The sequence below is a fragment of the Musa acuminata genome, chromosome BXJ3-4, assembly GCF_036884655.1.
Source record: "Musa acuminata AAA Group cultivar baxijiao chromosome BXJ3-4, Cavendish_Baxijiao_AAA, whole genome shotgun sequence".
Classification (NCBI taxonomy): domain Eukaryota; kingdom Viridiplantae; phylum Streptophyta; class Magnoliopsida; order Zingiberales; family Musaceae; genus Musa; species Musa acuminata.
Genome location: NC_088352.1, coordinates 38,264,383 through 38,289,320, shown reverse-complemented (window position 1 = coordinate 38,289,320; position 24,938 = coordinate 38,264,383). Strand labels below are relative to the sequence as shown.

The following is a 24,938-nucleotide window of genomic DNA, read 5'->3' as shown; positions in this document are numbered from 1 at the left end:
GAAGTAATTTAACATATAGTTCAGGAAAAATCACTGCATTCTGATCATTGACTAAATGCACAGTACAAGAGTAGGCGTTCATTATAATTAGCATACTTTGCAAGGAATTTAACAATTGAATTCAGAGTTTGCATCACTGATACTGATTAGCCAGCATTTCATTTCCTGTTCTTCTGAAGCCACTTGATTATGTCTTTCTCTGACTCAGATAACAGCTCCTCGTTCTTGTCTTTCAATGAACCTTCTATGAACTCGAAGTAATCCTTGTAGTTCCTCTTGTAGTAGTCATCCAGCCTCTGAGAAAACGGAAACCTATCAACTCCCAGCTCATAGATTTCTGAAACCTAAAAGCTTGTTTGCAGTTTGTAAGCAAGGGATGAAAACGATAACCTCTTTGTCATTCTTGGCCTTGTTCTCCTTGGATCTCTTCAGGTACTCTGGCAACAGACACAATGGATCAGTGACAGCTTGAAAGATAGATGCAAACAAGCATGAGCGATACCTTGGAGAAGAGCCTTCTTTGGATCTGTGGCTTCAGGAACAGTTGCTGCGGATATGAGCAAGGTCAATAGCCCTCTTCTTCCGATGTCATTTCTGTGCGCTGACTTGGTGACAGGTCTTGGAAGAACAAGTGAAGCTGCAGCAGAGCTGGGAAATTGCCTGTTCATTGTAGACAGAGCTCCAATTTTGAGAGCCATGAATGGGGTAATGGAACTGTCAGCTTGCTAAGACAGGGGAGTGACTGCCATGGTTGGAGTCAAGATTGCACGAGCAAGGAAGGCCGCAGGTTTCAATTCCCTGTGGACGAGGGAGGTGGATGGAGAGCACCCACGTCATGCGGATTAGCTGCGGCGACGAACGGACGTGGTCTTTTGCACGGTTTGACGTGGACACACGTAGGTGGGTCACGACTCGGGTCCCGCGCCGCATGTCCAGGGCCTACATAAACTTCGCCATGGTGTTGGCAGCTTTGGGCAAATCAGTCCGGAAGAATGGCGAGCTCTGCCCGCCTCGGCCATCGATCCCGTGAGCCACAACCAACATGGATTGCGGTTGCACAACTGTTCCTCTTCCTCCTCTCCGTGGTCCTCTCTGCGCCCTCGCCTGCTCTCTCCGCTTCCACCGTCACCCACCTGCCCGGATTCCGCGGCCCCCTTCCCTTCCATTTGGAGACAGGGTACGACTGACTCTCTTATCTGCCTCTTCCTCACCCGCACGTAGCTGTATGCGATCGGTCTCCATGAATGCTGTGCTGCTTCTTGCTGCTGTAGGTACGTGGAAGTGGACGAGGTGAACGGCGCGGAGCTCTTCTACTACTTCATCCCGTCGGAGGGCCGGCCGAGCGAGGACCCCCTCCTCCTTTGGCTCAACGGCGGCCCCAGGTGCTCTGCCCTGAGTGGATTGGTCTTCGAAGTTGGTGCGTCTGACGTTTCGTAGCCTCATCTCACAAGTTCTCCTCTTTACCTCCACCTTCTCAGAGCTGAACGAAATAAATGGACATTTACTGGACGAATCAATGTGACATGTTCATTGCGGTTGGTCATCATTCATTATTCTCATGAACAGGGTCAGATAATAGATCTTCAAAAAAGAATTTGGCACCAATTAGGCTAAACTTAACAGATTGAGAGGATCGATTAAGCTTACGCATCACCATCGATGGTCGGAACGAAGGAAGAAAGGTGAAACGCTAGTGTGATAAGTCCCATGTTAACCCCTAAACCCTTAATATCTGAGTTCTATTCTTTTAACTCGGAGAGCTATATGTTCATATGAAAAGCATTATCGAGGCCATATTTTCAGATAACATTTCATCATTGTTCTAAGTTGTCCTATTTATATTTCCCATTGTTCTCACCGTATTTTAGCATTTTATGCTACCTTTTATTGTATTGTTACTAAGTTCAGGCTGCAACTTGTTGAAAGATTAGATACGTGTGCTAAGTTCATCATGTGTCGAACATAGGTCCTCTGAAGTTTGTACCTGCGGAGTACAATGGAAGCTTGCCAAACTTGGTATATCATCCGTATTCTTGGACAAAGGTGAGAAATGCCTTTTCTTGGTATATCAGATGTGATTCTGCTTGTCTTTTCAAATATGGTTATCGTCTTTGTTTATTTAGAAGAATTGTTTTATGTTTCTAGATTTGTATATCATTATTTTCTTTGTGATGTACTCTGCTACTACTCATTTCTCTGTATTCACTTATGTAAATCTCTTTTTGCTGCAAAACCATGTTCAGGTTGCCAACATGATCTTTCTAGACTCTCCGGTTGGGTCAGGGTTCTCATTTTCACGTCGTTACGAAGGTTATAATGCCAATGACATGTCTTGGTCGGAACATGTTTATAAGTTTCTCATAAAGGTGAGATGATTAATTATTTGATTCATATCCTGATTCCTGAGTGTATTCTGAACACAATTCAGATTTTAGAAAAAAATTGTGTTGCCTTACAATTATACCCCAAATTCTTTGTGTAGTGGTTTATTGATCACCCGCAGTTCCTCTCCAACCCTCTCTACATATCCGGAGATTCATATGGTGGAAAGATTGTTCCCATCGTCGCTCACCGCGTATCCGAAGGTAACTTCAATTCAACTCCTTGTCTGCAGTTTTTCTGGAATAAGAAGTTTGTTTTCATAGCACAAGCTTGGGCAAGTCTGTGGTATTCAAATAAATGAAATCCATTGAATAGCTTCTCTGAAATAGCTTTCTGCAATCTTCTCATAACTTCCGTTTCCTGAAGTGGATAGGCTTCTAGGATGAAAACTAGCTTCAGTAAAAGAAAGATTTAAGATTTTGTTTTATCAGTCCATTTGTGAGAGAACTCCAAGTCATGTTAGACCAAACTAATCCACAGATGAGACAAGAGGCAACAAGATTTTTGTCAAAATGAAAGGGAATTTCAAATTTATTATTCAAAAAAGTGTCGAAACCAAGCACAAGATAATAATGCATCATTTATTTTATAGGTTGTCATTTCACTTTTTATCTTTTCACGTCAAGCAAAGTGAAGAGATTTCCTGCTAATTTGGATGAGCAAACTCTAGCCAATACCTATCTAGATCTAAATAGTTACATAAAATTTATCGAATCTGTCATCTCACACAGTTGATCTATTTATTGGTCTCAAAACCTTGTAGACAGTGGTATAATTTCTAAGGTAAAACTGGCTTACTTTGTAAATGATATTTAACCGTAAAAGATTTAATACATTGCTATGGACATAGAGCAATCGATGAAGACATATATGTATGCCTACAAGAACATAACTAAAGGACAATGTCTCTATGTGTGTTTGCAAGCGCTCAGGTAAGCATGTGGGTGGCTGAGTGTGTAGAAGTGTGATCTGTGTATGAATGTATGAAAGTTAATTATGCTTTACTGATGTAATTCTCTTAAAACCCAGGTACCAAAGTTGGAAACAAGCAACTAAATCTTAAGGTAATTTTCTTTGCATTGGTCTACAAAAATTGCTGCATTTTCTTTATTGACCATTGTTTTAGCTTTTAAAGGGATATGAATATATCGCTGAATGAAACTTTAACTAAATGAGGTTTCATTTCAGAAGAATTCTGTAACTTACATAATTCATTAATGTTCTTTTCCATTTCAATCATCTTTTCTAGTTTCTCAGGGAATGTACAGAATCCTAATTAAGTTTTGAAAACATAGCCATTACTCATTGCACATTGAATGATGGTTTTGCTCGAGAGCAGATTCATTAATTCAAAAATTCTGCACATATATGGTCTTGCTGCTGTAGCTGCTTTCATACCCTTTCATGGTGTCCTTCTTACTTTTTTGTTCAGAAAGAAAGGAGGAACAAAAGATTTTAGTAACAACTCTCTTATTTGGCCTCTTTCAGGGTTACCTAATTGGCAACCCAGTTACAGGTGAAAATTTTGATGAGAATTCTCGAGTGCCTTATGCTCATGGTGTGGGAATTATATCAGATGGTGTCTTTGAGGTAATCTCACTCTGATTAGGCACAAGCCAGATGTAAATGTTCAAGAGGAACATCTTACAGCAAATTGTTTCTTTTCAGATGATACAAAGAAGTTGCAAAGGGCAAGACCATCGAAATCCAACCACCGTGCAATGTGCATCGTGTCTTGAGACTTTTGAGAACGTGAGGTTTTTTATGTACCTTAATTGTTTGAATGGCAAAAATTATGTTAAATTGATGTATTCTGCCGGCAGTTTTGTTCAGAGATCTATGAGAATCATATTTTGGAACCAAAATGTGCTTTGGCATCACCAAAGCCAAAGGATATTTTTCTAGATAGAAGATCCCTGAAGGAGTATATGGATCTACTTAAGCCACCACCTGTTCCTGATCTAAACTGCAGAGTGAGTACTAGTCCTCCAACTCAAGTCTGTATCTCTCTCATTGTTAGGATTCCTTAATTTTAGGAGTCTTTAATTTTAGGGATCTGATATTAATTTTTAATATCCTATTTAGTTTTTCCTAATTATGTTAGGAGTCCTTTGATATAGCAAATTAGGAATTGTTATTTTATTTTTGTTAGAAATCCTAGTCCTAGTTGGCTAAGGATTAATCACTCTATATACATGCCATGTCTTTGGTTAATTTTCTCAAGTAATTACATATAACTCAAAGCCTTTGGTCAACTTGGAGGTTGATCCCCTCGAAGCGATCAAATCCCTATTTATTTTCTTAAATAAAGTCTTAGGGTTTTATCACTCATTCATAGCCTGTGCACTTGAGAGTGCTGTGCAGCCCATTAATGTACTAACAGCTTTTTCACATTGATGAAAGCTTGCACATATTAGCAATCACTTGGATGTAGATAGTCATCCTTCATATGAACACACATCTGCCATACGTCTAATAATTTTTTTGCTTTTCTTATATCTTCAAGCCTTTTTTGCTTACACATCAACAATCTCTTATTGCAGGGTTATGCTTACTTTCTGTCCTACTATTGGGCAAATAGCAATGCTGTGAGACAGGCTCTCCATATCAAGAAGGTACGCTCTTCCAAACCCTTCATATATATAATGAGAACAAGAAAGTTTCAGAAGATTGAGCAATGGCTTGGTTCAAATGCATTCTTGATTGAAATTCTTTTTTATTACCAGAAGTAAATTAGTTCTTTAAATATATAAAATGAGAATGGAAAAAAAATGTGCCACATTGAAGCTATTACTGTAAGATTATTGCATTTCTATGTAAGGACATGAGGAGGATAACACACTGGAGAATAAAGCTTCTCAAAAGTTCAAAAAAAAGGGAGAACGAAGATGCAGAGAAAAAGAAAGATCTATTATAAAAAAATGGTGGAACAACCTAATAGTTTTTATTATAAAAAACATAGTAGGAAACTAGGAATTACAAAAGAGAAAAAGGAAAGAGAGAATAGAGATAAAAAGAAAGAAAACAAGAGGAGCAAGTATCATGCCCGGTTAATTTAAGCAACAAAAAAGATTTCTTCTTTCTGTAATAAACTTGATTAGTTGACCAGGAGCTGTGCAAATTGACATTGCTGCAAGTCCTATTGTGAACACCAAATTGTTTCTTCCCAACCAAATTTGCATCCATATAGCTACAGAGTACAAACAGCTAAACTTGAAAGCTGCTTAGGAACAATGGACAACTTTCCAAGTTGAGAGACAGTCAAGAAGGCCACCTGGGCCAGAGTAGATTCTGCAAACAGAAAGAATGCTTCTCTTGTAGAACTTGAATGCATTGCAGTCCCTAAATGCAAAATCCAGTTTTGGCACCTAGCCAGGCAAAAGGAATAAACTTCATAGGGGCAGCAGCTTCGGGTTTAGTAATTGTTAGGAGAAAAATCGGTGACGTCCAAGTCAACCTTATGTGGTTCAGGTCCGTGTGCATAAGAGTGATGAGGTGGCCACCAAGGGATCTATGGAATTCTCTCGACTTGAGGTGGATGTGCTCATGTGGATGACTTGCACAAAGACTGAGTTCAGGTGTGGATTTCCCGACTTGGTCCCTCTGGCACTCAAGTGAGACCCGAGGTGGATGGGTGAAAATAGTAAAAAGGTTTTCTACCTCGATTATTATGCCGAAGATAGCTTTTTGTACTAGGTAAAAAGGAGGGGAATATCATATATAATATTTTTTGAGGGAACAATCCAAAACCGTCTCTTTTGGACTTATGTCTACGTGGGCAGACCAAAGGGGCAGACTTTGTCTTATTTATGTCAATCAAGCAGCCATGTACTGTTATTGGTTGAGAATATTTCCCCTATCAATAATAGACTTAAGTACTCATCCCTTAACAAGGAGTAAAATATCTAGGGCAGCAACCGCAGCTTTACGCTATCCTGATTTCTCCAATATTAACTCATTCTTCTGCTTAAACATAAGACTAAAAAATTGATGATGATGCAGGGAACAGTCGAAGAATGGCAGAGGTGCAACAGTGATTTGCCATATGCAAAGGGACTCAATAGTAACTTAGAGTATCATCTCAACCTTACAACCAGAGGCTTCCGTGCTTTGGTGTACAGGTAATACTTAATACAGTGTTGATACCGATCAATGCAAATGTGATGTTGCACTTAACAGCATCTCACTGTTTCTTGTGGCATCTTCACATACAGCGGTGATCACGACCTCTACATACCATTTGTGGGCACAAAGGCATGGATAAAATCTCTCAACTTCTCGCTTGTGGATGATTGGAGATCTTGGCATGTAGAAGGCCAAGTTGCTGGGTGAGCTTTGTGACAGTGTCAAAAATTGGTTCAAAGATTTCTCCTATAACAATACCGCTACATTCTCATTCTGATTACCATGATCTTTGTTTACTAGGTATACAATGAAATATGCCAACAATTTGACATTTGCTACTGTGAAGGCGAGTTAATCAAAACCATAATTTTTTTGTTTTTTGGGCTAGGAGAACAAATTTAAGATAAATAGGGAGGTTATGTTGCATGCATATCTGTCTTGCTCTTTAGTTTTTGGTGATTTATATATTTATTTTGTGTAGGGTGGTGGTCACACAGCTCCAGAGTACAGGCCAAAGCAATGCTTGGCTATGATTCAAAGGTGGATTTTTCATGAACCTCTATGAACTCTCTTTTCCTTCCATTGGTTCTACTTAGAGCTTATTGCATCATGGAGTTACACACCTTGGAACCATTTATGGGATATCCAACATATACATATGTACACCACTATGAATCTGTATGTTGCAGCTCACATACATGTAGAACTTCACATCCTGTGCCTTCGACACAGTAATTCGTCACATGGACCTGCAATTATTGTCTTGTGATATTGTAAGAATTTGCTAGAGAAACTCCCAAATATGTCTCTACTTGGACCATTCTCTACCAATTTGGGATATTTAAGCTACTACTATTGCTATCCAAAAACAAGAACTTTGTTACTCTTATCTTTGTTATTACCTCTAAACAGATCCAAATATTTTGCATCCAATCCCTTTAAGCTTTTTCTATTTCCTATTTGCATGCTTTGCATTGTAAAACTCCTACAGCTATCAAAAGTAATCATCATTATAGCAACATGATTAGTCTCACGTCCAAAATAGATAAGACTAGGATTGACTTATAAATGTTTGATAAATATATAATTATTAATTTTAGTTTAAATATTTTGATTAATTATTTAGGTCAAATAAAATTGATGAATTAGTAATAAATGGAAAACTCATAATTGGTACACATGATTATACTATCCAAAATTTATGGAATAACATTAATATATCTATTTTTGACATGAGATTAATTGGGATATTTCGAGATAGATGCTGAAACCTCAATATAATTTAGATCCAATCCATACATTGCGACATATAAATTCTAATGTTATATTACGAGGACAAAATAAATTAAATTCTGATGCAAGTGTGAGTTGCGCTTAAAAATGAAAAACCACAATTAGTTCATGATAGTGCTGTTGAGAATTTTGTTGGTTGATTGGTGTTAGTGCCAATCACTAGTAGAAAATACTGATGATACAATTTTTGAATCCAAACATTCATTGGCAATAACATTTGATATTAATGCATGAGTGTTGTAATGCAAAGAATTTGATCTTTCATAGCTATCAGCATAAAGATTTTTGTTCAGGATCGTGGCAATTAAGATCTTTATTTGTTATCAAAATATTTGATTTTTTTCCCAAATGTATTTAAGTATTTCTCATTATCAAGATGAAAAAGAGAAATATTATTATATTCATTTCTCTTTATCTTTGTCATTTTTTTCTTGTACTATAAAAATAGTTTTTATAATATTATCTATAATATTTTTTATTATCAAATCTACTTATCAAAAATTAAGGGATCGAAACATATGATACAGTACTGACTAGCTTAGTTGAGAAAGACTCTTAACAGATCATCGAAACGTTTTTGGTTTGAACTTCATCGTTATCACTTCAATTTTTTTTTAAGATATAAATTTTATATTTTAATAGAATATATATATATATATATATATATATATATATATATATATATATATATATATATATATATATATATATAAGTCGTGGGTAATTAACTTTGTTCATGGAAACAAAAACAAAAAACACTTCTGCGTCTTGTTTCTGGAAGCACCAAAAGAACACAACACGTACCGAAACGTTATCCGAGTCTTGAGTGGCTGCCCGCGTTCTTTTTGTCGTCGGCTCTGCCGATCGCCACCGCTGAGCTCAATCCTCTGCAGGACAAGGGAAGCATGATAGTGTCGGGGAAGAGCTTTGCCCCTCGTTTCAGGTGGTTTCCCCACCTGCTCCCATGCAGCAGTAACCGGAGGCTACTCAAACCTGCAAGGGCGAAGAAAGAGAACATTGGAGGAGACTCACAAGCAGGAGAAACAACCTTCTCCCTGAGGGCATCCAAAGCTGTTCTTGCCAGATCTGCTGTTGTCCTATTTGGACTGGGATTCCTTGATGCTGGGTAAGCCTTAACACCGTAGTTCATACTGGTGTGTGTTTTGCTTGAGCAACTTGTTCAACAAGGATGAGTTTATGGAGCTCTTAAATCAGAGTTGGTGTCAGGAAATTTCATTATTTTCTAATTGATAATGAATTCCACTGAAAATGATGATGATTAATGCTTCACCAAAGCCTCTATGTTCATTGGTGATTCCTGACAAATAATTTGTCTTTTGATACATCTTTGTAGTGAATGAACTGATTGATGGAAAAAAAAAAACATATCTTTGGCATGCATATGTTTTTTGTGTTCCTCCTCCATATCAAATTGATTGTGAAGTATTTTCCCATACCAAAGATTATAAAGCTTTGAGACTTGCAGCTCTTGTGAGATATGATAATGAGGTTAAGTGACCTTTTCCTGAATATAATTGGAATGTTTCACAATATATATTCCTTCTTCTGCTGCCTTTTTTCTTTCTTCCCCTGAATAGAACTAATTGCTTGTAGGATATTGAAACTTTTTCTTTAGTTTCCCAATCAATAACAATTAGATTTATTTATATATAAATAATGTCTGCAATCATCAATATAATTAGCCCAAGCTAATTAATGCCATCACAAGTCCAATAGATGTGCTCCATCAAGACAGAATTTTTGGAACATGGTAGGCTAAATGCTTGTCTGCAATTCAGAGTATAGCATCCAAATTAGCTGTGGTAATATACATGAGAACCTCAAAATGATGACCAAGCATCCAGCAAGTTTAGAACATCCGGTTGATGAATCAAGAAGCAGAGGCAGAGATTGGGTTGCCCTCATTTGTGTAGTGTTCCTAAATTATGTTATGTCTTGTTTCAAGTGCTTATGATTACACCTACATCCCTAATTGTTGTCTACTCCCTATACAAAAGGAAGATCTTGTATTCAACATAGCAATTCAAGTAATCACTTGCTATGGAAGAATAAGTTTCCTTCACTGCATATCTCTGTACACTGCACAAAGTTTTAGCTGCCATTTACTGTAATCTAATCTCCTGTGGTTAATCCAGCATTCTACTTCCAAAACTGATACTGTGATGCACTGGATCAGGTACAGTGGGGACTGGTCTAGAATTGGTGTGATCTCAAAGGAGACTGAAGACTTGCTCAAGATTGCAGCCTATTTGGTAACCCCATTATGTTTACTGCTGATATTTTATATTTCTGATGGTGAGAAGGACTCCTAAATCTGAAGACATTTTGCTTCTTTTTTGCTCAAACAAAAACCTATGCAAATTGTACATGCAAAACAAAAAGGAGTTTGTGGTGCCACTGCTAAATTTATAAACTGTACACTTTGCAAGATGTATAAAGAAAACACAAATGGTATCAATAATCCTCACAATCATAGAGAATATGATGTTAAAAGTTTAATAGAGTTTTGGTGCTCTTCTAATAGCTTAAGCTTTTGGGATTTGTGGTAACCCAATCAAACTTTCCTGATAGCAGGCTTGTCAAGGAAAATCAGAATCCATTTTCTTTGATTCCAAACCATTACAAGAAGGCTAATAGTTTTGCAGCACTATCAAGGTTTAGAGAGATTTTTCCCAGTACATGCTCTAATCAGACAGATGCAGCCAAAAGTATTAATCCAATCTCATAGACATGATCACTTGACAGAACTTATTGTCTGCATAATAAAACCCCAGTTCAGCCACTGACAGCAACTCAAAGCATTTCTTGGATTCAGAATGACATCTTCTTAATTTTGGCTAATTTAGATAAAAATTAATTAATTGGTTTTACTCCTATGTTGAATTTTTTTTTATTCAGGGATTTATAATTTGATTTTGAGTGGAATTGATAAGGTTAACATTCATGTTACTTGACATCATATGTATTTGAAAAATCTGAGCTGTTTAGTTGAGTCAAATTTATTACATGCCATTCAACTATTTTAAATATTAGCAATGTGAGATTAATCTTCCATTCATCTCTATTTTCATATCCTACATATCAGTTTTTTCGATAGAAAAAATTATCATCAATGATAAGGTATTTAAGTCAATAAATTAGATGATAAAAAAAAGAAGTATCATATTTCTCATTGTAATGAAGATTACATTTTATTCTATTAATAGAAATGAATGACTAATTCATGAGTTTTCTACCAATGCAGAGTTTGTCAAACTCTAATCTTCTAACCAATACATAGGAAGGAAGAATGCACAAAAGATGAGAATAATACAATCACAAGACTGCTTTGAAATCCATTTTGTAAGACCGCTTCTTCATTTCAGTAAAGCATCACTTTTTCTCAGTATAGCTTTAGGTTAGACATTATGTATCTACTAATACTATCAACTAAATAATTATTAATGTATGGATTTAGTCTTTGAAATTAATGTTGTTTCTTTGACTGTACCTTATGGAAGATGTCAGCTTGTTTGCTTTCTGATTGAGGTTAATGAACTCGAAGTAATTTTTTTTGTAATAAGAGACTTATTCATGAAACCCTAAATAGTTCAGACTTACGATTTTATTATTGTTGTGTAGACTTATTCATGAAAATTAAAATAATTAAAAAACTTGAAGTTATGTAAAAAAAAAAAAGAACCAACAAAATAATTTCAGCTGATCGTAAGACAATAATAAAATCATAATGTTCTAACGTCGGTCATAATATTTACTAAACATAATTATAGATTTGTATTAATTGACATAAAGGAATCAAAATTCTGATGTATCAAATTGACCTTATAGGGCTAATTAAGAGGCTTCCAGTCATATCAAAATAAATTATTTATCCATCCCTAACCATACAATAAACTGTTCATCCGACTTATAAGGATTGATAGACTTAATACAATTATTAGAATATAAAATAATATAGGTATCAAATAATCTAATGCCTTAAAAATAAAATAAAAATGAACCATTATAGATTTAGATAATATGAACGTAAGATAACACATTAATGAAATAATACAAAATGCTGTCTATAGTTGACACCAAACACAGCGAGTCACGTTTCTACGTGTACGTTACCTGTGTAGGTTACACGCATTGTGATTGGATGTTCCATCCCGTCTAAATGGGCCCCAGTCGTAGTCCCGAATCACATACGGGTATGATTGGTATACTGTGAGATGGCTGAGATATCATTTCGTCCGTCGTATTCGGGTCGGGTTTGGGTTCGGATAGCGGATTCGGGTTTTCGCAAAGGATAAAGATAACCCGTTGGCTTATACCTCGCAACCAACCATGGCGCGAGATTCGGCCTCCGATCGGCTTCGCTTCTTCCTCGCCGAGGAGCGAATGGACGCGCCGTCGCCCCAACCTAGCGGAGCTTCTCAGCCTCCGCTCACGATGACGCCCGTAGCGTTGTCACTCTCTCGTTTTCTCTTTCCGTTTCGATTAGGTTTTGATCTGTTCGACCACCGTCGTGAGCTGGGGATTTGTTTCTCTTTTTGTGTTTCGGTGTCGTAATTTATGCTTAGTTGTTGTGATCCTTGCAGACGAGACCGCGAAATGGGAGAAGATAACGTATGCTCTCGATCTATAACCTCTCCGAGGGTCATCATCACGGCGAAGAACCCCAGTACCGTTCTCCAATCTCTTCCCTTTTTTTCCCCCTTCGAGCCGTGATCGATTATATGATGATTAAATGGATACTTTTCATTTAATCATGTTGAAATCTTTTGCTTTTCAGGCTTTTCCTTATCTGCACATTCGCAACAAGGAATTCCTTTGGGGTTTGTTATCTTATCTTGGCGTTTTCTATTATCACTTTGCTCCTTTTTATTCTCCTGAAGTGATGTGAATATAAATTTCATAGCAATTTATATTCTGTCAGAAATGCTTCTCATATATTAACATAATCTCTTTCATTTCTTGATACGGCTTGAGTTATTTTGTTGTTTAATTAATTAGACGGGCTGGTCATCAAGGAATCATAAATCACCATAAATATGTTTATTTAAAAGCATGCATGAATTGAGGTGATTTACCAGCTGCTTTGAAATTTGATCTCTTATCAGTAACTATCTGAACAACTCTGTTCTCACCATAAATATATTTTGCTTGTTTATGTTTTCAATTACTGACTTAAGAAAGACAGTTCTCGTGAGACATAAGGGATCCATGCATCAAATCTTAGATTACAACCCATCTTGTCCTGGTATTTTATGATCTGTTCCCACCCAAACTTTGATCTCATCGACTATAATAAATCATATTGTGTCCTCTAGATCTCTGCCAGTAAGGATATAAACCCCTTAGCCTTTTTTTTTAATGATGTTCCTTATATCTTGACAATAAGAATTATCAGCTGTATGGAAGGGAATATGACTATGATGAAACCATATCTCTATCATGAGCTCTTGTGGCACAGTCTTTAACTTCGGATGCATTGATTTCTGTTTTTAGTAGCATGTGACAAATACATCCCTGACTCTACGAATCGCTGCTTATTTATACATTGGCACTTTGTGAAACCTTAATTTTGTTTCTGCTTCCAATCGCCCTTTGAAGATATCCAATATGTATTGAAGCTGAACCACTGTACAAGAACTGTTGGTTATCTCCTGGTGTCCGCAATAAGGATCTTCTACTTACTCTTATAGCCATTCTCATCTCCTCAAGATCACCATCATCCATCATTTACACTGGGCACACCTGCTAATTCCTGCTGCATAGACACTCTCTCTATATTTGATTAAATCAGCCAGATTGCCAAGTTTTAAGAAAATTTATCTGATTCTGGTCAATTCTAGCTGATCTCCAGGGTCCAGCCAAGATCTAGCATTTTCCGGCCAACTTCCTGTAGATGCCTGATTTCTTGGGGGAGATCACATTGACAGCAGCTGATTCCACTTCGAATCAGCTGATTTCAATCTATCCAGAAAACACTGCAGATACCTACACTGCCAGCACTTTTTTGGAATAGGGTTTGCCATGATAATAGAATACTGTTGTACATTATTTTGCTTCTGGTGTTTACCATGCTGAAAGCAGCATAATGGCATGCACTCAGCAATTCTGGAACGGGATCGACCAATCCTGAGCACATCATAGATCCGTACACTGCTAACACATTTTTGAAACTGGTTGTGCCACGATACTGGTGATACCATCGAACATTATTTTGCTTCTGTGCTTACCATGCTGAAAGCGGCATAATGTCTTGCACAAGTAATTTAGTTCCAGTTCTTGTGAAATGTCCAACTGTTTCATATGTTGGTGATGTCGGCATTATTTGTCTGAACAGGCACACCATGTCCATGCAAGTAGTTTTCCTGGGCATGCATTTTTCTTTGTATATTTGATAGTTATTTAATATAATTTCACATTTCTGAGTTACACTCTGCTGCAGACTATGCATATTGCATACAAGTTAGGCCTTCTTTCAGAGAATTGACTTATTTCCATGCTCCCCTGTTTGCTTAGTGCTAATTTAATCCTTTGTTTTGTTAATTGTCATTCGTAAGTGGTTCATTTAATTCCTTTTCTATCTTTCTCGAGCATCCCTTGTAAACTACTACTTGCATCTACACTATGCTCTGTGCATTTCTCATCTATATACCTCTTTGTTCTGTTTTCTCAGGTCCTGACGGTCTCTTTGAGAAGAAAGCATGCTGATCACTGACAGCTCCTCTGTGTTTAATTTTCTTGTTAAAGTATTCCCCTGCTTTGTTTAATCCAAACCAAAGTATATTCATTTCATAACATAAACTGTGATCTATATGCATATCTCCTAATGTCTTAATCTTCTTAAAGAATAATATGAATGTTTTCTGATATCCATGCCTTGTCCTTATCCTCCCCATCTATTTCAACCATCACTATCATCCCATCAAACATCGACAACACTTAAGAAGCATATTTTTAGGCCTTTACTAGTTTTAATCTCAAGTATGCATATCCAAGAAACCATCTTCTCAATAGGAATAATTAGCATGCAATGCTTCTACTTAACATATAATCTTCTATTATCAACTGGGTAAAACTGTGTATATATTCCTCTAAGGTTAGTGACTTTCTTATTTACCCCCTCTAAGTTTAAGCCTAGCAATTTATATTCCTGTAAAATAAAAAATATATAGTATCAGTGTAGTTAAATCTCTGTGAGTTGATTGTTGGTATAAAAAATATTATCAAATATAATGGGTCAAATAATTGCTGAAAAATAAAAATAATTAATTCAGTGATAATTATGAGCCAATAGTAGTTAATTTTTCGGATTTGTTGAAGGGAGTAATATATGTCTATAAATACTTGGAGGTATATATATATATATATATATATATATATATATATATATATATATATATATATATATATCAAAGGGGACAAATATGCCCTTAAGAAAATATATAAAAGTTTGGGTTGGTTCGGACTTCCAAATATCCGACCCGTAGATCTATCGGTTCGGATATGGAAGGAATGCGATCCGCCCCGTCTTTCGGCCCCCTTTCTCAAGATTATAGGCGCATGCCAAAACTGACGGATCCGCGTCTGCTATAAAACCCCAAGGACACAACGCTGCGTTCTTCGTCCATCTGCTTCCGTTCTCTCAAATTAGGTGCGCATCTCCCTCTCCATCTTTACTTTCGTTTCGATCTTCATTAGTGTCGTCGTTGCGGATTGTGAATTTCTAGGGTTGTTTCCTCTCGATCTCATCTCTTTGTATTGCCTTAAACTTCGTTCCATCTTTACCTTCGTTTCGATCTTTATTAGTGTCGTCGTTGCGGATTGTGAATTTCTAGGGTTGTTGCCTCTTATTTTATCTCTTTGTATTACCTTAAACTTCGTTCATATATATGATCTGACAATTATAATCTGTTCTTGTCATGATTCTTGATTACCTGCTTCCATTTTCCCCAAATTTGTGATGCTTATCTCTGAATTCCTGCGGAAAAAAAGTGAAGTTTAACTATATATCCAAGCCTAATTTGTTCTTGGGACATTACTGTTTCTTTCCGATGGATCGCGTGCGTCCGCCGCCGTATTTCCCTGCCTCCCCTCTTCCTCTCCTTCGCCACAGCCTCCGCGCCCGCGCCCGCCGCCAGCCTCTTCCCCTCTTCTTTGCCTCGCCGCCGCCTGTGCCATCCCCTGCTTCTCCCCTCCCAGACCACAGCCCCCTTTCCTTCCTCCTCCTCCCTCTTCCCCTTCCAACCGATAGCAACCCACAACCACATAAGCGGTGTTAATTTTGTTTTGTTTTGTCATTTTTGTTATTAGATGTGAATACTGTAGTTTCGTACTTTAAATGAATTTGATGTGTTATTTTTATTTTAATAATCATATTTATCAATCATGATATATTTTTTAAATTTTAATATCCAATAGTGTCTCGCTTCTCTCGGAACCTCAAGCATTTTCACACTTTGGTGCCTTTTAGCGCCCTGTGCTTTTGCTTTTGACTATAATGATTTGTATTATATTTTTACTGTTTGTTTTTTGTGCAAGAATAGCCTCATATTGCATGTCTGCTATGATTTCAGATAGTGTATAAGTTATTATCTATTTCTAAGAAGCATGTTCTAAATATTCTGTGGGGGGCTTAACCCACATGGTGTGTAGGTTTAGGTTGTTGTTACCCTTTAATATGTCACTCTGGCTTTATCATTGCACCTATTAATAGTTACTTTTAACAACAAGAAAAATACATCTAATCTTGTTTGACTAATTATATGGTTGTTTATAACTCTAATTATTCATACAGTGGTTCAAATAGTCACTATGAATTTATTTAGTGGTAATTAATAATGTCAATTCAGCATTGATGATCCATTCCAAAAGAAGTATAAATAAAGCTAATCAAGATTTTGGAGATGGTATGCATTTGTATGATGTACCTTGTCTCACCCATAGTGGAGATGATGAAGAGGAGCTCGGCATGTGTCAGCATGAATGTGATTGGTCCAATGTATGTTTCATGCATTTTATGCTGTCATAACTTAACACCACAGGACTTAAACTACAATGAGAATTTATTCATTGAACAATTGTAGATGAACATGATGTTTTATATGGCTCACCTTTGTCAACAACTTTTAGGTCTGCAGATCTGTTCACCGGTTTTGATAATTCATTTTCTTTTGCTCAACAGAATGAGAACAAGATTATCTTTTCACTTCTATTATGTTTCTTACTTTCTTATGAGCTGTATCTTATATGTACGGAGACCAGCAAAAGAGTGTAGTAGTAGTTTCTAGGAGTCTAAACATTTCTATATGATTGTTAATGTTGCTTTAACTCATGATCCTGATCTCATTCAGCTGAATTATGTGTTTTATGCAAAAAAAATGATAGAGGAAGATTCCATTTAATTATACTGTCTGCTTTTAAATGTTTTAAACATTGTACATTACAATGACATGCCTAGTCTGCAGAGAAATTTTCCACACAAAATGGAAGCACAAAAACCTCAATCTGAAAAGCCGCGGTCAGTTGATCAAGCCATGGCCTCATGCAGAAAGAAGAAATCGGAGGAAGCTAGCTTTTTGGAGGATCTGAGAGACCATATGGACGAATTCATTAATGCCTCTATGGATGAGCACAAATCTTGCTTTAAAAAGACTATCCAAAAGGTCAGTAGGAGAACACTATCCCTCGGAGAGGTCATGAATTTGTCTGCAACTTATTTTCTTTTATATGTTTCAGATGTTTGGAATGTCAAAGAGTGTTGCACAGAGGACTTCAGAAACCAAAGAAGTCGAAAGTTCTGTGCCACTTGAGACCACCGTGGTTCAGTGACTGTGGAAGGTGCTTCTGCTTCTGTTACTTCCTGCACGACTAGTAATAGTTTTGGATTGCTGGTTTATGTTCTGCACAGCTCTATTGTTTAGAAGATATACATTAGTAGATCTGCAGTCATTTCTGATAAAATGTTGGCTCCCACTACTGTACAAATTCTGTCATAAATTTTGTGGTTTTCATGGTTTTATAAATAATGTTAATATATTTATATAACAGAATAAAAGTTTATATTGAAAATATTTTCAAAATTTTATTAGAACAATATAGTTGTGAGATTCATGTACGTTGTAGAATATATATATATATACACATATATATATATATAATATGTATATGTATATGTATATATATATATATACGTGCATATATATAATATGTAATATATATATATATATATATATATATGTGTGTACATATACATATTTATATATATACATACACTATATATATATATGTATATTTATGTATGTATGTATATATGTATGGGCAAGTTTGTTAGGTTAAAGTTGCATCCATAAAACAAATACAAAATAGTCATTGATAGATAAACTATGTTAAACTATGTTAGTTGACTATTGTTTGACTATTAAAGTAAGTTTGTCATTTTCAACTTTGGTAGATATGTTTTTATTATTTATAACTTTTAATATTCTTAGGATATTTCTCCCTAAATTGACATAAATATTATTAATTTATTATTTAATTTTAACAAATTATTTCATATAATCGTTTTTCTCCTTCTTGCAATCATCAAAGCATCTTTTATCGTCGATGGAAAAAAGAAAGATAATCAATTATGATGATACGAAGATCGAAGAAGAAAAAATGAAAAATAATTTTTTATATTTATTAAATTAATTTAATATTTTTAGAATTTAAAACATTAAGTTATGACCCAACGACCCGAAGATCCAGAAGATCATATCCCGAATCAATTAAATGATTATGAGAAATAGATAGGTCTTATTAAAAAAATATTAAAGGCGATTGTTGGGCGGTGGGGGATTGCCAAAAGTAATGCACGTAAACAAGTCACAAAAAGACTTGATCACAATGGAGAACACTACAACGGCACTTCAGGGTTTAGAGGTCGGAGATACCGTCGCCTTGTACGTCTGCGGTGATGCCGCCTGGGAGATCTGCTGCGGTCCGCTCCAAAACCCTCTTGCCACAGTCCTCGCTGCCGCACAGAACGTTCCCTCTCGCCTGGAGGTGATGGAAGACTTGCTTTTGATCCTTTTGTCTCTCTCTCTCTCTCTCTCTCTCTCGATTCTGGGTTTTCAATGTTTCCTACTGAGTTCTGTAGGTCGGTCTCATCGGCATCCGCAACTGTTGAGTCGCTGATGCAACTTCACAGCGCCATCGCCTCTGTTCGTTTCAGATCATTTATAGCTGTTGATTCCTCTTCTTGGAGCTGGCTGTCTCAAGATAATGATTTCATCTCGAAGCTTCAAAACCTGATCTTGTTGGACAAGGGCCATGGTTTCACCTCTAATGCTTGCATTTGAAGCTGAAGAAACTCGAAACTCTGTTAATGAAATTATTTGGTGAGGCATTTGGATTGGATCAAAAGAAGATAAAAGTTGAACATGGCCTTCCAAAAGTTCAAAAGAGAAAAAAAATCAAGGACAAATGGTATGCAAACATGGATAAATGATCTAGAATGGACCTCCACCACTCAAGTGTGTGAGATATGAATTGATTAGACTGAGCACTCATGCATCATGGCAGGATAAAGAAAAAGGCATGTCTGAGGCCATCATTAGCAGCAAAAACGGCAGACAAGGTCATTGATTCCAGATAACTTATTTTAGCTGGGAATATTATATGAGAGATACAAAAATATATTACTTACCCCTTTCACTGTGCTTCATTCTCTAAGTTAACTACTTGCATTAGACTCCAAGCTAGTTTAGTTTTCTTAGATAACCTTAAATGATGTTTTATTCAAGTAGGAATGATATGATCTGTTGACGGATTCATGAAGAAGGCAGGTAAGTTCTTTATATGTTGGCTTCTTGGTTTATAAATTTATAATATGGTATGCATGTGTATATATATAAGGTCGATAGTCTTTTAATCTAAGAACAAAGAAATTAAGTTCATAACAGGTTTGTTTTTTTTCATCTGTATTCACAACTGAGATAAAAACACATTGTTTTTGTTGAATGATTTCCTCAAATTTGGAAAAAGAAAATATAACTTTTGAACCTTTGTGCTTACTTTTTCTTTAGATTTCCCTAGTGGAGCTTTAGGTTGGAAGTGCCATTCATGGCTGCAGTAGTTTGTACAGTGGTACCACTTATTTGGTGCTATTAGAGAAGACATATATGTGGGGGAAAACAAATAGGGAAAGAGAGCAAGTAATATATTCCTTAAAGATGAGTGGGAACGTGATGGGGTGTGAAAGCCTTGCCAGCCATTCTTTGTTTCAGTAGGAAAACGCTTGAAGCTCTTCCTTTTTAATCACATATTTGGATTTTTCCTATGCAAGAAGTTTTTGTTAAATAGACTCTTCTTATCAGATCTCCTTACTGTTTCAGGCCAAGATTTATATCTTCTCCAATGTTTTCTCCTGTTCTTAGTAGCTTGCTTTTCCTCAATGGTTCCGAAGATTAGGTGCATGAACTTCTTCCTTCTTTGCACGTATCTGAGTTATTCTCATACTCCAAGCTTCCGGAGTAGCTAAAGAAAAGAAGAGTCAATTGCTGCCCCATTAACCTTCATTTTTTCTAGTTGTTTATTCAAGTTGCTCACTATTTTCTTTAAGATGTTCCTCGTCATGATCCAACTAAATTGAATGCCTAGTTAGTGTACTACTCATCATGCTGGAACCATCTGTTCTTCAAATGGCATCTCCTTGTTCCCCCAAACATAGTGGATTAGCCATTGCACTCTGTCTCCTCCTACTGATCTATTGGAGTTATTGCAGTAATCATGTGACTTCAACGTTGCTTACCTTGTTACTGCTGGTACTATCCACCTTTTTTCCACTTCTCGGCCAAATTGGCAAGGCTTGCTTCAAGGAGAAGCCATCAGAAGCTGCTGCTGCTCTGCCACAAGATGTAGTTTTTGCGGATCAGAAGGCATCCATGGAAGAATTTGTCGCATATCACAATGATGAAGCAGTCAATGGGTCAGAAGATCCATCACTAAAGTATGAAGGGCTGGAGGGGGAGTTAACAAGTGGGCTTCTATCGGTAGATGCTTTGAGTTCCAGTGGCAAAAATGCACAAGAGAATTTAAGTCAAAGCACATTGCAATGCTCGAACTCTTCTGATGAGTCTTTGCTTGAGGATGCTTGCTGCTTGAAGGAAAGCTTTGAAGGTTCAATATCAGATGATGAAAACCTCATTGAGATTATAATCCCAGATGATCATTTTGTTGTGCCTGAGGTGTCAAAAGCATGGTTGAAGCCACTGCCAGATATAATTAGAGGATTACTGACAAATCTTTTGCTTGAGCCAGTACTGAGTCAACATGGACTGATGGAGCTTGTATCAGAAATCGGTGAGGACGACAACTTAATCGAGATTGATATCACAAGGGGCTGCATCAAATGCTCAAGAATGGGAATCATGTCATGCATAATTTAGGTATGCCAAGTTAATGGATTAATGTGTTTTTTAGGGTTATAAATTGAAAACAAATATTTGGTTGACTAGGGTAAAAGAGTTCCAAGGTGAATGTGGTGTTTCTCTCAATTTACCAATTCTTTTGCTTTCTTTAAAGCCTGTGATGCCGCTTAAAGCATATGAATCATCTGCTACATTGTAGGCATTCATGTTTGAAGTCCTTTAGGTTTCAAAGCAATGCTTCATCTTAAACCATGCTTTCTTGGAACCTTGAGCTTGGAGCTTCTAATTTTGTACATCTTTGATGAACTTAGAATTTAATTTTCAGATGTTGAAGCAGTAAAGATATCATCTGCCAATAATACCTGGCACCTGATGGTGCTCCAGTTGGTGAGACATGTTTCATCATTTTGTTGGAGATTTTTTTTTTTCGAGGGCTAGAGATCCAACTTAGTTTGCAGCATCCAACAGGTAGCCAAGTAGGTTATAGAAAATGAACGGCCACTTTTGAAGTGGTGTTGTACAGTATCAAGGTAGCATTCCAAGTTCAAAACTGATGCATGCTATTTTGGTACTTAGTATGGAATGTACTTTAGAGTTGATATCACATCCAGAAATAAGATGGCAATTATCACACTGCATCACTTGGTCGGCCTGATACACCTAACTCTTTATAGCACCATGGAGAACTATATTGAGAACAGATGACAGTACCTAATAGATGACAGTAGCTGCAGGGACTGACCAAACCAGATTGAGCCTGTGCTCCATGGTTCTGGATTGAGATTGTCATCGATCTTAATAGTGGATTAGGAATCATGAAATGGAGTTGTAAAGTAGCATGTCTTTCTTAATGCACCTTCCATGTTTACTCCTGCCCAAATTTAGTCTTTTTCTTTTCAATAACTTTTTTATGAAAATATCTTTACTGTATTCTTATGATGATAATATCACTACAAATGAACTGACACGTCTACCTTGCTTCTGTTTTCCATGATAGTGTGAGATAGCACTGATATGTACAGGAGTTGAAGGCAATTGCTTGGAGTTGGCTTAAGAGGGAAGAAAGGTTAACCTATTTGTTTTTGCTTTCTTTATTGATAAAGAAAGGGGTGTATTTTTTAAGGATAAAATTTTAAAAAAAAATTCAGTCTTTTGAGAAATTTTTGCATAGAGGCTTAATTTTTTAAAAAAAATTATAAAATATTTTTTTGATAAATGATAATTTTGTCTTTAGCCCTCGTTAAATCCGCCTTCACTTTGCACCTACCCTTGTGTGGCCTTTGCCTTTGTCTCATCTTCCCTTTGCCCCATCAAGTTTGTTATCTCATTCTCATTATTCTCACCCATTGCACAAGCAACTAGCATTGTCATTCATGACTCTTGTTGGAGGGTCGTCATCGTCTTTGTAAATTTTGTTGACTCATATCAGAATCTCCCTTGCATGTCTCGCTCTCATCATGATCGCATATGACCCTCGCATTAGGAAGGAGTGGGTGAGGGTTATTACTACCTTTACAAACCTTGTTGACCCTTGTAGGCCCTATTGTTGCTTTCGTGCTCTCTCTTTCCTCGCGGGTGAGGATGAGATTTATGGAGGTGGTGTAAGGATGATGTAGGGCGAAGGTAGAGGTAGGTCCAACATGGGCTAAGGGTAAAATTATCTTTTCACATAACAAAGGTTGCTCTATGAGAATTTTTAAAAATTAAGGCAGAATTTATTAAGGAAAAAGGCTTTTCTATAAATTCACCTATTTTTCAGTGGCCAATGACAATGACTAACGGTGATAGTTTAATAGTATTGATATGATATTTATGATAATATCAAAAATGACATAAGTAATTTGATTAATTAATATAATAATATGTGTTACATTAAAAAATTGGTTATCTAATTGAGATATTAATTCGGACTCAACGGAGGTGAAATTCAATCACTATCTTTGTATAGTTTAGGGAAATATGAAATTCTTTGGGATGTTAAAACTTATAAAATTATGTTTGGAGCATGTTGGACAAAGCTCCTCTTATGGTTAAGTCAATTCAATAAATAAGATGTTGGTAGAATGCCAAGAATGTTAGAGTTGAATGCCTAAAGAGGATATGATATTATGTATTTAGGAAAGCACATAAAAGCGCTTTTTATAATATGGCTTTTGGACTATTATACTCAGATTTATAATGATGTCTAAGATGATTATGAGCATCTTTTGATCCTAATAGACCATTGTCGAATTTATAATATATGCAATATATATGATGTGATTAGTAATGACCTTGGTGTCGATCATGTAACGTAGATGTATCGTATAACTACTTAGGTACCGATTATGTCATATTATATATATATATATATATATATATATATATATATAAAAGAACGTCAAATCATTTCATCTTTAATGATTGCTAGACTTGTTGTGGCTTCCTTTTGGATGTATGCATAGCTGTGGAAATTTATCTGGCCATTAAAGGTGTCCACCATGATCACCATAATATATATAAAATAAACCTAACTTATGCACTACCGACAATGAAATTGATTGGATTTGCAGGAGCCTTCATCTTGAAACGAGACATCTTTAATCCACAAAAGTGGAGAAAAGTAGTGAACAAAGGCCATGTCTTATAGATGCCATAAGGCAACTCCAAAGCGGTTGATCTCAATACTGCCAATTGAAACACAATTTCTCCAAAGAGATAAACAAGAAATGACATCTAACACAGCTTATTACTTCCATCTGAAGCACGCACAGCATAGACAAACACTCTCAGAGCCCACACACAACTCCATACTTAGAAGACTAACTCTCTCTCTCTCTCTCTCTCTCTCTCTCCCCATGCATTTATCATGTAGTGTTCTTCTAGAACACAAGATCCTTCTTGGCTCGAAGGTTGATGAAGTAACCCCGGGGGTCGCTCTCGAAGGATGCCCGGGGCATGACGGCGCCGTGCCGCCCGGGCGCCCTCATCATCCGGCCAGTGCCGCGGCTGCCGCCGCCGCAGCAGCAGCGGTTGCCGCGGCAGCAGCAGCAGTAGAGACAGAGGAGCACAACAGCCACGGGAAGGACCACCGTTAAGCCAACGTGCAGCCATCGGTGCAGCGTCTCGGCTCTGGTCTCAGGCGGGAAGACAAGGTCCAGCTTCTCCGCCAGGAACCCGATGGCGTCCTGCAACACATGGATCAGCTGCGCGAGCTTCTCCTTGACAAACTCCGCCACGCTCTCCTTGAGCTCGTCCGCTCCCTTCACCTCCTTCGCCTTCTCCACCAGTAGCTTCCTCAGGCCCTCCATGGCTTCTCAGCGTAGGAGGGAAGGGGAAAGGCAGCGAAGGCCAAATAGAAGGCAGGCAGGAAGACTCGAGTCAAGAGCGCTGATGGCCTTTTCATTTGATTACAACACGCACCTGATCACTACCTACCCCAAACAAGAACTCGACGTTGTGGGCCCAGTTAACAGTAAGGGATTTGATAGAAGTGGGTCAACAATTCGGGTTGAAATAAGTCGAGTACGCAAACATTTTGGGTTTCTTCGTTCAATTATCGAGGAGTCTTCTCATCATGATAGACTCTTTATTATATGCGGAAACGCTATTTATACCCACACGACAAACCCGAATAGATACCCATTTGATCTCAATCGTCCATTTCACAATCGACCCCGCAACCATGGAGAAATCGCCACGTGTTAGGTGCAGATTGTTCAGTTCGGTGTC

General features: G+C 37.1%; 5 protein-coding genes across 10 annotated transcripts; 3 read left to right on the top strand and 2 right to left on the bottom strand.

Annotated features, from left to right (window-relative positions):
* Nucleotides 1-19: 19 nt before the first annotated feature.
* LOC135636747 (uncharacterized) lies at nt 20-784 on the bottom strand. Its single transcript, XM_065148740.1, has 3 exons — nt 503-784; nt 391-437; nt 20-296 (listed from the first exon to the last, which is right to left on the bottom strand). Exons 1-3 carry the CDS (start codon nt 696-698, stop codon nt 159-161), a joined length of 381 nt encoding a protein of 126 aa, XP_065004812.1. The 5' UTR covers nt 699-784; the 3' UTR covers nt 20-158.
* A 72-nt stretch (nt 785-856) lies between these two features.
* On the top strand, nt 857-7,396 carry LOC135636745 (serine carboxypeptidase-like 18). 2 transcript variants are annotated; one of them, XM_065148736.1, is made up of 14 exons: nt 857-1,177; nt 1,272-1,417; nt 1,967-2,043; nt 2,244-2,366; nt 2,483-2,585; nt 3,412-3,446; nt 3,871-3,972; nt 4,051-4,134; nt 4,206-4,355; nt 4,926-4,997; nt 6,385-6,503; nt 6,597-6,710; nt 6,808-6,853; nt 6,989-7,396. In XM_065148736.1, the coding sequence occupies exons 1-14, from the start codon at nt 993-995 to the stop codon at nt 7,070-7,072; spliced, it is 1,440 nt and encodes a 479-aa protein (XP_065004808.1). In that variant the 5' UTR covers nt 857-992; the 3' UTR covers nt 7,073-7,396. The 2 variants fall into 2 exon arrangements, with proteins under 2 accessions (XP_065004808.1, XP_065004809.1); XM_065148737.1 differs by lacking the exon at nt 6,808-6,853.
* Nucleotides 7,397-8,603: 1,207 nt separating this feature from the next.
* On the top strand, nt 8,604-10,841 carry LOC135636748 (uncharacterized). The gene is made up of 3 exons (XM_065148741.1): nt 8,604-8,926; nt 9,998-10,073; nt 10,396-10,841. Exons 1-3 carry the CDS (start codon nt 8,706-8,708, stop codon nt 10,453-10,455), a joined length of 357 nt encoding a protein of 118 aa, XP_065004813.1. The 5' UTR covers nt 8,604-8,705; the 3' UTR covers nt 10,456-10,841.
* Nucleotides 10,842-11,173: 332 nt separating this feature from the next.
* LOC135636749 (uncharacterized) lies at nt 11,174-17,888 on the top strand. Of its 5 annotated transcripts, none has more exons than XM_065148744.1 (6): nt 11,475-12,264; nt 12,405-12,487; nt 12,599-12,641; nt 14,492-14,564; nt 17,283-17,480; nt 17,554-17,888. In XM_065148744.1, the coding sequence occupies exons 4-6, from the start codon at nt 14,520-14,522 to the stop codon at nt 17,644-17,646; spliced, it is 336 nt and encodes a 111-aa protein (XP_065004816.1). In that variant the 5' UTR covers nt 11,475-12,264; nt 12,405-12,487; nt 12,599-12,641; nt 14,492-14,519; the 3' UTR covers nt 17,647-17,888. The 5 variants fall into 5 exon arrangements, with proteins under 5 accessions (XP_065004818.1, XP_065004816.1, XP_065004815.1 ...); XM_065148743.1 differs by having other exon boundaries at nt 11,475-12,269; XM_065148742.1 differs by having other exon boundaries at nt 11,475-12,307.
* A 5,945-nt stretch (nt 17,889-23,833) lies between these two features.
* LOC135635462 (uncharacterized) lies at nt 23,834-24,562 on the bottom strand. The gene has a single exon (XM_065146542.1). The coding sequence runs from the start codon at nt 24,515-24,517 to the stop codon at nt 24,089-24,091; it is 429 nt and encodes a 142-aa protein (XP_065002614.1). The 5' UTR covers nt 24,518-24,562; the 3' UTR covers nt 23,834-24,088.
* Between the last annotated feature and the right edge of the window lie 376 nt (nt 24,563-24,938).

Excerpts from the sequence above, each read along its gene's own strand:
- LOC135636748 (XM_065148741.1), top strand. The coding sequence starts at position 8,706 with ATGATAGTGTCGGGGAAGAGCTTTGCCCCTCGTTTCAGGTGGTTTCCC. Across the intron at positions 8,927-9,997 it reads CTGGGATTCCTTGATGCTGG|GTACAGTGGGGACTGGTCTA; the intron begins GTAAGCCTTAAC and ends GCACTGGATCAG. Across the intron at positions 10,074-10,395 it reads TCAAGATTGCAGCCTATTTG|GCTTGTCAAGGAAAATCAGA; the intron begins GTAACCCCATTA and ends TCCTGATAGCAG.
- LOC135636747 (XM_065148740.1), bottom strand. The coding sequence starts at position 698 with ATGGCTCTCAAAATTGGAGCTCTGTCTACAATGAACAGGCAATTTCCC. Across the intron at positions 438-502 it reads AAAGAAGGCTCTTCTCCAAG|AGTACCTGAAGAGATCCAAG; the intron begins GTATCGCTCATG and ends GTCTGTTGCCAG. Across the intron at positions 297-390 it reads AGGCCAAGAATGACAAAGAG|AGGCTGGATGACTACTACAA; the intron begins GTTATCGTTTTC and ends CCGTTTTCTCAG.
- LOC135636745 (XM_065148736.1), top strand. The coding sequence starts at position 993 with ATGGCGAGCTCTGCCCGCCTCGGCCATCGATCCCGTGAGCCACAACCA. Across the intron at positions 3,447-3,870 it reads ACAAGCAACTAAATCTTAAG|GGTTACCTAATTGGCAACCC; the intron begins GTAATTTTCTTT and ends GGCCTCTTTCAG. Across the intron at positions 4,356-4,925 it reads TTCCTGATCTAAACTGCAGA|GGTTATGCTTACTTTCTGTC; the intron begins GTGAGTACTAGT and ends CTCTTATTGCAG.
- LOC135636749 (XM_065148744.1), top strand. The coding sequence starts at position 14,520 with ATGCTGATCACTGACAGCTCCTCTGTGTTTAATTTTCTTGTTAAA. Across the intron at positions 14,565-17,282 it reads TGTTTAATTTTCTTGTTAAA|AGAAATTTTCCACACAAAAT; the intron begins GTATTCCCCTGC and ends CCTAGTCTGCAG. Across the intron at positions 17,481-17,553 it reads TTAAAAAGACTATCCAAAAG|ATGTTTGGAATGTCAAAGAG; the intron begins GTCAGTAGGAGA and ends TATATGTTTCAG.
- LOC135635462 (XM_065146542.1), bottom strand. The coding sequence starts at position 24,517 with ATGGAGGGCCTGAGGAAGCTACTGGTGGAGAAGGCGAAGGAGGTGAAG.